Genomic DNA, 12,046 nt, shown 5'->3' on the forward strand with positions numbered 1-12,046 from the left:
TGTGAAAAAATGAAAACAAAAACCACTAAACAAAGGGTATTTATTAATCCATTTTGGACTGAGGTCGAAAATGTCTTCTGAAAAACCTATGTTTCTATGTGAGTGGTGCTCAACCCTTTTCATGTCAAGGACACCAGAATTATCTCTATTGGGCCACGGACCCCCATCTGAAAATACGTAGTTCCAGGGAACCCCCAGAAGGAAATATTTTAGTTCAAAACGTTCGCTCTGAAAGAATATATATTCAAAGATTTGCGCCACGTTTTCACGATTTTTCAAAAAAAAGCATAAGATAATAATGCTTAAAACACCAAAAGGGGTTCCCGCCCAAAATGGGGTTTAAATGTAGTTTATCATATAATTAAATATTAAATATGTTTTTTCTGCACAGAATCAAAGATTTTATCGTCATTATTCACCAGGATCCTGGGTGGCTTGATTCTATAGGCTTAAAATAATTGATTATTTTTGGTAAATCTCTATGGGGAAAAATGAATGGCCGATTTTTCAGTGGAACCAGAAACCCGCGCCCACCGCTATACCCTGGCCTATATATTATTAGCATAGAGCTCATCCTTCATCCTTACAACAGCTTCTTTTCTTGTCAACAAAGGAGATTAGGAACTCCCGGACTCAGTCATGAGAAACCAAGAGCAGTCAGATTAGGAACTCCCGGACTCAGGCATGGGAAACCAAGAGAAGTCAGATTAGGAACTCCCGGACTCAGCCATGAGAAACCAAGAGAAGTCAGATTAGGAACTCCCGGACTCAGTCATGAGAAACCAAGAGCAGTCAGATTAGGAACTCCCGGACTCAGGCATGGGAAACCAAGAGAAGTCAGATTAGGAACTCCCGGACTCAGGCATGAGAAACCAAGAGAAGTCAGATTAGGAACTCCCGGACTCAGGCATGGGAAACCAAGAGCAGTCAGATTAGGAACTCCCGGACTCAGGCATGAGAAACCAAGAGCAGTCAGATTAGGAACTCCCGGACTCAGCCATGAGAAACCAAGAGCAGTCAGATTAGGAACTCCCGGACTCAGGCATGGGAAACCAAGAGAAGTCAGATTAGGAACTCCCGGACTCAGGCATGGGAAACCAAGAGAAGTCAGATTAGGAACTCCCGGACTCAGGCATGAGAAACCAAGAGAAGTCAGATTAGGAACTCCCGGACTCAGGCATGAGAAACCAAGAGAAGTCAGATTAGGAACTCCCGGACTCAGGCATGGGAAACCAAGAGCAGTCAGATTAGGAACTCCCGGACTCAGGCATGGGAAACCAAGAGCAGTCAGATTAGGAACTCCCGGACTCATCCATGAGAAACCAAGAGCAGTCAGATTAGGAACTCCCGGACTCAGCCATGAGAAACCAAGAGAAGTCAGATTAGGAACTCCCGGACTCAGGCATGGGAAACCAAGAGCAGTCAGATTAGGAACTCCCAGACTCAGCCATGGGAAACCAAGAGCAGTCAGATTAGGAACTCCCGGACTCAGCCATGAGAAACCAAGAGCAGTCAGATTAGGAACTCCCGGACTCAGCCATGAGAAACCAAGAGAAGTCAGATTAGGAACTCCCGGACTCAGGCATGGGAAACCAAGAGCAGTCAGATTAGGAACTCCCGGAGTCAGCCATGAGAAACCAAGAGCAGTCAGATTAGGAACTCCCGGAGTCAGCCATGAGAAACCAAGAGCAGTCAGATTAGGAACTCCCGGAGTCAGCCATGAGAAACCAAGAGCAGTCAGATTAGGAACTCCCGGACTCAGCCATGAGAAACCAAGAGAAGTCAGATTAGGAACTCCCGGACTCAGCCATGAGAAACCAAGAGCAGTCAGATTAGGAACTCCCGGACTCAGGCATGGGAAACCAAGAGCAGTCAGATTAGGAACTCCCGGACTCAGGCATGGGAAACCAAGAGCAGTCAGATTAGGAACTCCCGGACTCAGCCATGAGAAACCAAGAGAAGTCAGATTAGGAACTCCCGGACTCAGCCATGAGAAACCAAGAGCAGTCAGATTAGGAACTCCCGGACTCAGGCATGGGAAACCAAGAGCAGTCAGATTAGGAACTCCCGGACTCAGCCATGAGAAACCAAGAGCAGTCAGATTAGGAACTCCCGGACTCAGGCATGGGAAACCAAGAGCAGTCAGATTAGGAACTCCCGGACTCAGCCATGAGAAACCAAGAGCAGTCAGATTAGGAACTCCCGGACTCAGACATGGGAAACCAAGAGAAGTCAGATTAGGAACTCCCGGACTCAGCCATGAGAAACCAAGAGAAGTCAGATTAGGAACTCCCGGACTCAGGCATGGGAAACCAAGAGCAGTCAGATTAGGAACTCCCGGACTCAGGCATGAGAAACCAAGAGCAGTCAGATTAGGAACTCCCGGACTCAGCCATGAGAAACCAAGAGAAGTCAGATTAGGAACTCCCGGACTCAGGCATGGGAAACCAAGAGCAGTCAGATTAGGAACTCCCGGACTCAGGCATGGGAAACCAAGAGCAGTCAGATTAGGAACTCCCGGACTCAGCCATGAGAAACCAAGAGCAGTCAGATTAGGAACTCCCGGACTCAGGCATGGGAAACCAAGAGAAGTGCCTTCTGACCACGGACCATATCGCTGCTGTCACCCCGAGAAACCTTGTATCTCCGTAGCTTCCCCCCCCCCCCCCCCCCCCGTAAATTAATCCTCTACTACAGTTTCTCACAATGGGAACAGAAACAGCCGATCTACAAGCTCACAGCACATTATTCCGTTATGATGTCGTGAGCTTTGTAGATCTGCTATTTTTGCTTAAAAAAAAAAGTTCAAGTCTGTTTTTTTAATATAAATATTTAACCATTGCAAAGTTAACAATAGCGTGTGATAACTGCACTGGATCTACATGGCCGGAGATGGGTGTCGGCGGCCAATTATATATATTTTTGGGGGTCCTTGACATGGAAATGGTCGAGAACGACTCACATAGAAACAGGGTTTTTCAGGAAGACATTTTGTAGAATCAGCCTCAGGTCTAAATGGGTAAAAACTGCAGGCATGTCTCTGCTCTAACATCCAACCCCCTCTCACCCCCGCCCCCACCGAGTGGGAACCTCATCATTCAGGTCACGGCATCGCATGTAACCACCAGGAACCCGGATCTCTCTCTCTCTTCATCATGGGAAATCAAACATCTGAGGTGAATTCTCCCCCCCCACACACACCCCCACACCACACCACACCGCCTGGTCAACAGAGAAATTAGGCTTCTTGCTGATCACTAGACCCTGATAATAATAATAATAACAACAACCTGGCTGCAGGCACCAGAACTCCACACCGACCACAATCTGTCCAAAAACAAACAAACATCAGGCCTGATTCAACAGTGGAGTGTGGCTCTTTCATTTGGTACCAGTATCAGTATCATATTATTATAGCATTATTCCCAGTGGTGGACAGTGACAAAGTTACTCGAGTACTGTTATGTAATGTACAGTAAGTTAAACTTTTGAGTATGTGTAGTTGTGTACTTTAAATTGTTGCTTTTATTTCGTTTCTTTTAAGTTGTATGAAGAAGGGGGAAAAAAGGCAGCTTTTGACTTCATTCGAGGAAAATATTGTACACCGTGCACAGCGGCTGCTACAGTTGGGTGCCACCGATATTGTCCCTTATCATTTGACCCATTTAGGCCTGACCTCAAATTTTTTAAAAAATCCTTCTAAATCCTCCAGTTTTCTGAAATAAATATTTTCACGATTTTTCAAAAATAGCAGACCTACAAGCTCGTAGCGCGCCACTCGGTGGCGCGCTATGAGCTTGTAGATCTGCTATTTTTCAATAGCTAAATTATAACAATGTTTAAAACACCAAAAGGGGTTCCCGCCCAAAATGGGTTAACTGTCCTTTTGCGCAGATCACGCAAACCTCAGCAAAAAGAAAAGGACAATATCGATGGCCTCCAACTGTATATGCTCACAAACCTTACAGTATATATATCTTATCTCAGGAACTACTTTGTGTAAATATGTTATTTTTTTGTGTGGAAAAAGAGACCCTTCGGCTGTACAGCCTGTATGTCAGCTAAGAAGGGAGACCCTATAGTTGTGTGCCGTTCATGGCAAAAGCTTGTAAATATCCTGTAAATAAGCTAAGAGATACCCTGCGGTTGTGCCGTTTGTGGCAAAAGCTTGTAAATATCTGAAACCCTTTGCCTGCATGAACTTTTTTGTGGTAAAAGCGCTCTTTCCCGCCTGATCTCCTTACCGACCCCCCCCCCCTCTCTCTCAGTGGCGTGCACAGACATTTGGAGGGGCAGGTGCTCAAGTGAAAAAAAAGGGCACCTTGCGCAGCGCGTGGAACCGGCCGGTTGCCTTCAATAGTGTGAGGTTTATAGATTGTGGGGCCTAAATAATTTATTAGAAGCTTATTATCAAGAATTGATCAATGTCACCATGGTCCACATACTGTACCAGTGTACACTGTACCAAAAAAAAAGAAAGAAAAAACATTTGTTTCTTTTCCAAAAGGGCACATTGCTGTCCAGAGGGAAAAGGACAGGTGCTCTAGCACCCCCTAGTGTCTATCTGTGCACGCCACTGCTCTCTCTCTTCTTCCCGTTCTTGTTTTTTCTTGGAAAGAATTGACACGATGCAGGGAACTACGCACAAAAACGAATTTCACCCACTTTTTTTTTTAACTGTAAAAGCTGATTGTGATTCTGTACTTTTGACTTTTTTACATTACATTTCTAGGAAGGGACGCAAACGTACAGACATACCTCCACTCCACCGAAGCCCTGCTGTATTTCAAAAGTATAGTGAAAATATGCTGCACATCAAGATCACACCATGACGTTGCTATCGTTTCACTATTTTAGAACACTTAAATACATTTCAATACAGCAATGCATTGATATTAATAGAAAATGTACTTTGTAAATTTGCACTTTTGATAAACGTATGCAGTTTTTGAACACTTAAGGGGAATACCACTCATGTGGTCATTATGTAACATTATGAAGTACATCTCAGTGACATCACAAAGATCGATGTACTTCATAATGTTAACGATCGCATACATGGACCCCACGTTTCAGACCTCCAGTTTCAGACCTCGCGCTTGTATTTATTACTTCCACAACTCTAAGGTATATTAATGACGTAATAAAATGTTGAAAACGAGTGTGTTTTCTTTTTAAAGTCGCCTAATCCCGTACTCCAGTAATTCAAGTCACACGTTTTGATGAAAGCAACTTGAGTATCTATACTCAAGTACTCAAGTACAGAGTATACTTTGTCCACCACGTCCAGCACGTCCCTGATGATAATAATAATAACATAATCCATCCAAACACAAACAGCATCGTCTCTGAGACAACAGTGTCGCCAGCGGGGTCTTCCGTTTTAAACTGCTATACGATAAGATCATTCCGCGCACGCACGCACGCACGCACGCACGCACGCACGCACACACACACACACACACACACACGCACGAACTCAAAGTAGACAAGGTCGTTCCCCTCGCCGACTTCAGATTGCACCTTTCTGCACCCCCCCGCAGCTGAGCAATTTCACCGGAAAAATGAGCCATAAAAAGGGCTAAAGAAATCATTAACATCAGCGGAAAGATATACATGAGACACAGAGAGAGAAAAGGCTCAATATGCTGCTCAATGATCAGGATAGCCCAGCAGGCCTCTCGTCGGTGTCTCAGATATCCACCAAACGTATCCCTCCTCCTTATCTCCGGAGCTCTCTTCCATTACATATACATGATGAAAGGGGAGGGCAGCTCAAAGGAGAGGAAAGTAAGAAGGCAGACAGCAGTAAATTGGCTATTCTCTCCCCTGTGCAAACTTTACCAAACTCCCCCTGACTGCCGAGCCATTGCTTTTTTTTCTTCTTTTTTTTCTTTTTTTACCCCCTTTGCTTTTATTGCTTATGTGGCTTTTTCCTTCGCTTGTCATTGCTTCAGTGGAAATTGATCTAATTACTTTTGCACCGTGGCTGAATTCTCAGGCCACTCCCGAGGGTGGGAAGAGAACCGAAAACCCATCTTATATACTTCAACGTGAGTTACCAAAAAGAAACAGGGGAATGAGGGGGAAAAAAACAAAAAACATACAAAATAAAAACAGCTCACATGTCAGGCATGGGCAAGCGCATGCAGCAGCAACAGCAGCAATAGCTTGCGTGTTTTTCCAACGGATACGTATAGGTGTGTGTGTGTGTGTGTGTGTGTGTGTGTGTGTGTGTGTGTGTGTGTGTGTGTGTGTGTGTGTGTGTGTGTGTGTGTGTGTGTGTGTGTGTGTGTGTGTGTGTGTGTAGAGAGAAAGTACTGGCCTCGGGGCAGAGCAAGCATCCTGTCAAAAACAACACATTAACCCATTTTGGGCGGGAACCCCCTTTTGGTGTTTTAAAGCATTATGTTATGCTTTAGCGGTTGAAAAATAGAGTGCCACGCTATGAGCTTGTAGATCTGCTATTTTTGAGAAATCGTGAAAATGTGGCGCAAATCTTTGACTATTATATTCTTTCAGAGCGAACGTTTTGAACTCAAATCTTTGCTTCTGGGGGGTCGGCGGCCAAATGCAGATAATTCTGTGAGTCCTTGACGTGAAAAAGGTTGAGCACCATTGACATAGAAAACATTGGTTTTTCAGAAAACTGTTAGAAGACATTTTTTTAATCGACCTCAGTCCAAAACGGGTTAAAGTTGAAGGAGAGCCAGTTCCCCAGATAGACGGTTCACCAATTCAGCGATTAGCAATTCATCCGCGCAGCCGTGTATCGTCGCAGCGCATCATCTTCTGCCTCGAGCCGCTCCCGCGTCCTCGGCTACAGCGAATGCGTGCGAGAGAGAGGAGGAGGACTCGGGCAAGGATATTATTATTACGGCCAGATGGGACCACCCCCCCCGTGCTACGCATATCGACGAGGCCGGGAGGGATATAGTCGAGTGCGAGAGCAAAACAAATTACAAATTAAATATAAACAAGTGACAGACGAACTGCGTTTTTTTTTTCTTTTTCTTTTTTTTACCCCTACTACGACGAGATTAATTAAAGAAAGAAAGCGAAAGGTTTTTTTTTTTATACAAAGTCAAATGTCCCAGGCAGCGGGCGTGTAATTTCCGTTTCTTTCCTTTCGTTTGCAATTTGTCCTCGGCCAAGTCCCCAGTGCTGTAGTGACGGATGTGGTGGTGGCGACGGAGGTGGTGTATAGCCGAGTGTATGGGCGGTGGAGGGTCGGAGGGAGGTGGTGGTCTGGACGGGTGGTGCATGGTTTTACTGTGTGAAGGTGTCAGTAGTTAGCCCCAACACAACAACAAGCCTGGGCCGACCAGAGCTAATAGCATTAGCGGTAGCATGGGCATGGGGGCGCGGTGGGCCGCTCCCCGGTGGCTGCCCTTGGCCACCGGCTCCACTGCGCTGTTGTCCTTTTCGGAATACGGCGGAATGACGTTGAACTTCCGGCTCTGATCCTCGACCCCCATTTCGTCCTCGTCTTCCTCGTCTTCCTCGCTTTCCTCCATCTGGGAAAAGAGAGAAGGGCGACACGGGAGAAGAATAATTACGGTGTGTCCTCAAAAGGTTATATAGTGAACTTTTGACAGAACATATCCCATGTACAATATGCCAGTGGTTCTCAAAGTGTAACAAATGGAACCAAATGGACCCTTTCAGGTCTGTAACTCTGAGAGTGTACAAATGGAACCAAATGGACCCTTTCAGGTCTGTAACTCTGAGAGTGTACAAATGGAACCAAATGAACCCTTACAGGTCTGTAACTCTGAGAGTGTACACATGGAACCAAATGGACCCTTACAGGTCTGTAACTCTGTGAGTGTACAAATGGAACCAAATGGACCCTTACAGGTCTGTAACTATGAGAGTGTACAAATGGAACCAAATGGACCCTTACAGGTCTGTAACTCTGAGAGTGTACAAATGGAACCAAATGGACCCTTACAGGTCTGTAACTATGAGAGTGTACAAATGGAACCAAATGGACCCTTACAGGTCTGTAACTCTGAGAGTGTACAAATGGAACCAAATGGACCCTTACAGGTCTGTAACTCTGAGAGTGTACAAATGGAACCAAATGGACCCTTACAGGTCTGTAACCCCCTCCCCCCCAATATAAATTGACTACAATAACCTTAATAATAGAGACAATACACTATAAATAAATACTGAGACCAGATATAATCATTAGGGAAGGTGTATATGCATGTACTATGTGTACCATGTAAACTCTTCATTTCCATTTTACAGCCATTCAGTTGCATACAAATAATAATTTGGGGACCCCACAAAATAATTTGGCGACCCCCCCCCCAGGGGTCGAGACCCACAGGGGGAGAACCCCTGGTTTTGAGAACAGCACTTCACAGCGTTTGTACCCCCTTCGGACAAAGTATTGAATTCATGTTTGGTGAATTATGTGTGTGTTGTTAATACCCATCCAAAACTATTCCTTGCACGATTCCACAAGAAACTGAGAATTTTAAAAAGGCACACATGCAGTAGAAAGAATATGGCTTTTGGGACTTTTTTTTTCTTTTTGTCAGAATCAGCCACTTTCACTTTTTTTGCTGCTGACATTAGAATGTGTAATCACAGCTAATTTCACAGTCATGTATTTTAATGAGAGGATTGTACATGTAGCATTTTAAAAAGGAGGGGATGGGAAAAAAAACACTCTTAAAGCGATATCTGGAATAAAAATACAGCGGGATGCAGCCGCGCGGCTTACCAGTGTGAGAGGTGTGGGTAAACCGCGCAATGCAGGATGGCGGGATTGGATTGGATAGGAGGAGATAGGGAACGAGGGGAGGATTATAGGGAAGAGGGGATAGGGAGCCAGTATGAGTGTGAATAAATGAATATTAACCCCCACACACGGCTGATTCTAATTCTGGCCCATACCTACGGTTAAGCCACTAGAACCGGGGGAAATCTTTGCTTCTGGGGGTCCATGCAACACAATAATTTGAGGTGGGGGGTGGGGGGGGGGGGGGGTATGTAGGCCAAATAGCCTACATACAATTTTGGGGGAACCTTGACGTGAAAAGGTTTGAGCGCCTCTGATTATGTAGCAACATAACGTAGGTTTTTCAGAAAACTAGTTAGGATTCAGAAGACATTTTGTAGAATCGACCTCAGGTCTTAATGGGTTAATCCTCAACCCATATTGAGAGATACTGTTGTGTGTGTGTGTGTGTGTGTGTGTGTGTGTGTGTGTGTGTGTGTGTGTGTGTGTGTGTGTGTGTGTGTGTGTGTGTGAGAGAGAGAGAGAGATAGAGAGAGCGAGAGAGAGAGAGAGACATAGTAATGATGAATGTCCGCGTGTTGACTCAGATCTCATGTTTCTCCGGAAAGGCGCTACTTAGGCTTTTCTTATGAGATTTGCAAACCAGCCAAAATGAACGTACTATTTTCGGGGGAGCGAGGAAGTACTAAATATTATTCGGTGTCTCTTATCCTACTGAATGTTTTACGAGCATGAACCCTCCATGTCCTCTGTATTGTACACAGTTTGCTATTTTCATCTGCATTCTGTATTCTGTGTCTGTATCTACCTTTGACAACTTGCTGTGCCAATATGTTTTTCTTTCATGTCGACAAATTCCTCCTAACTGCAAACATACCCAGATAGAGAGAGAGAGAGAGAGAGAGAGAGAGAGAGCTTCTCAAAGTGGGTCCCATTGGTCCTTGGGGGGAATAGTAGTTAACAGTTCTACTGCGTCACCGTGTTCCTCGCTATTTAATCAATGTGACGGTGCTGCGTAATACGCTACACCCGCTATTTGTTTAATGTGTTTAATTCGCTGTTTTTTAATAATTCAAAAGAAAGAGCGGATTTGTCGCGGACCTGGTGACGAGGCCGGAAATCAAGCCATGCTCTGGGCTGCTAGGGCTTCTGGGAAAATGAGTTCAATGCAAGTGAACGAGGGGTTTGTTTGGTCTACAACAGGCTGTCCATGCTGTTTTGGTTTCGCATCGTAATGGCGGCATGTTTTTCTCTCCAACAACAACCCATGGGACTATTTTCTCGCTGAAAGCTGCAAATACTTCGGCGTATGCTCCAAAGGTAATAGATCGATCCCGGCAGCCTAGGTGGTTTGATTTGGACTAATATAAAGCAGTAGAAGTGTTAAGTTTCGACCCCTGAATTTTACCACGATCCACAATTTATACAATTATCTTTTTTTAATATGTTATTTGGCTGACCCTGAGGATCATAAAAAAACCATGAACGATTATTGCAATTTTTTTGGGGGTTCAAATCTTAGATTGACTGGCCTATAATTGGCACAGAAAGGTGTTCAGACCCCCTAGAAGCAGTGTTGATTTCGTCAACTAAAACCAAGACGAAAAACGTCCGTTTGACGAAAACTAAACTGAAACTAAATGAAAACTAAGCCATGATGACTAACACTAAACATACTGACAATTTCGTCAACAAATAAAAACTAGACTAAAATGTTAGGAAGGGACTAGTGGACAAGAGATCCAGAATAAGTCATTTTACAATTAGTTGCATGCTGAAAATAGCAGATGTACAAGCGTACAACGCATCGCGCTGCAATGCGTTTTGAGCTTGTAGATCGTCTATTTTCAGCAAGTGAAAAAAAAACAGTCATTACGACGGCATCAAGGCCCGCCAAAATGCATTTCGTTCGACTAAATCAACCGTAGATTTAGTCTACTTAAACCTTACGACATTTAGTCGACTAGAAACAAGACTAAACACTAAAACATTCCAGGTGACAGTAAAATTTGACTAAAAACTAAAATGAAAACTATTCAAGAGACTATACGATACGACTCAAAACTAAAAATCAAAATGTACTGCCAAAATACACAACACATGCCCTAGAAAGGCGCCTTCTTCTTACGCTGTTCAGGTGTGTCCGGGGTGCGTGGTCTCCTCCGCCGCCGCGCTCTCTCTCCTGGTACACCCGGGGCGAGGAGGAGGGCCGCGAGGCGGCCGCCGCCGCGGGCGTCACGGGCGTGCTGCCGCCGCCCGCCACGGCGGGATGAGGAGGCGACGCGGACGCAGCGCCGGCGGCGCTGCCCATGGAACTGATGGCGTTGCCTATAGCGAGAAGAAACAGCAAAAAACAGATTTTTTTTTCCTAAATATTTTTTTATCCCACGATTTTGTAACCCATTTTTCACCCCTGTGTCAATTATCTAATGTGATCCTGGGCTCTACACACCCTCCGCCAACCTGGGGAGAGCAACGGACTTGAACTCATCTATCTACCCTAGGGGACATGGGGAGAACATGTGAGGGTACCTACCCTAGGGGACACGGGGAGAACATGTGAGGGTATCTACCCTAGGGGACACGGGGAGAACATGTGAGGGTATCTACCCTATAGGGGACACGGGGAGAACATGTGAGGGTACCTACCCTAGGAGACACGGGGAGAACATGTGAGGGTATCTACCTTAGGGGACACGGGGAGAACATGTGAGGGTATCTACCCTAGGGGACACGGGGAGAACATGTGAGGGTATCTACCCTAGGAGACACAGGGAGAACATGTGAGGGTACCTACCCTAGGGGACACAGGGAGAACATGTGAGGGTATCTACCCTAGGGGACACGGGGAGAACATGTGAGGGTATCTACCCTAGGGTACACGGGGAGAACATGTGAGGGTATCTACCCTAGGGGACACGGGGAGAACATGTGAGGGTATCTACCCTAGGGGACACAGGGAGAACATGTGAGGGTATCTACCCTAGGGGACACGGGGAGAACATGAAAACTCCACACAGAAAGGCCCTTTCGCCAACCCCGCCTCGGGTATGGGCACTGATGACACGGAGGAGAGAACACGCCCCCCAGCGCCCACAGCGTCCCGAGCGGGAATCAAACCCAGGACCTTCTAGCTGTGAGGCGACAGCACTACCGACTGTGCCACCGTGCGTCCCTCAGATAGAATAGAATAGGAGATAGATAGAAGCCATGATGATGCCCCTCATATATATATCGTCATCCCCATGCAGTAAATTGATATCATCATTCATGCTTGATGCGGCGACA

The 12,046-nt window shown here is 45.6% G+C and overlaps 1 protein-coding gene across 1 annotated transcript in view; it reads right to left on the reverse strand.

Moving 5' to 3' along the window:
- Nucleotides 1-7,292: 7,292 nt before the first annotated feature.
- LOC306928842 (GDNF family receptor alpha-4-like) overlaps nucleotides 7,293-12,046 on the reverse strand; it is a gene marked incomplete at both ends in the record, with an annotated part of 36,300 nt that continues 31,546 nt past the window's right edge. Inside the window, 2 exons of the mRNA XM_079509114.1 lie at nucleotides 7,293-7,517; nucleotides 10,887-11,086. Coding sequence (XP_079365240.1) covers nucleotides 7,293-7,517; nucleotides 10,887-11,086 — 425 coding nt within the window. The remainder of the gene's footprint in view (nucleotides 7,518-10,886; nucleotides 11,087-12,046) is intronic.

Source organism: Electrona antarctica (assembly GCF_951216825.1).
Source record: "Electrona antarctica genome assembly, chromosome: 8".
NCBI classification, from domain to species: Eukaryota; Metazoa; Chordata; class Actinopteri; order Myctophiformes; family Myctophidae; genus Electrona; species Electrona antarctica.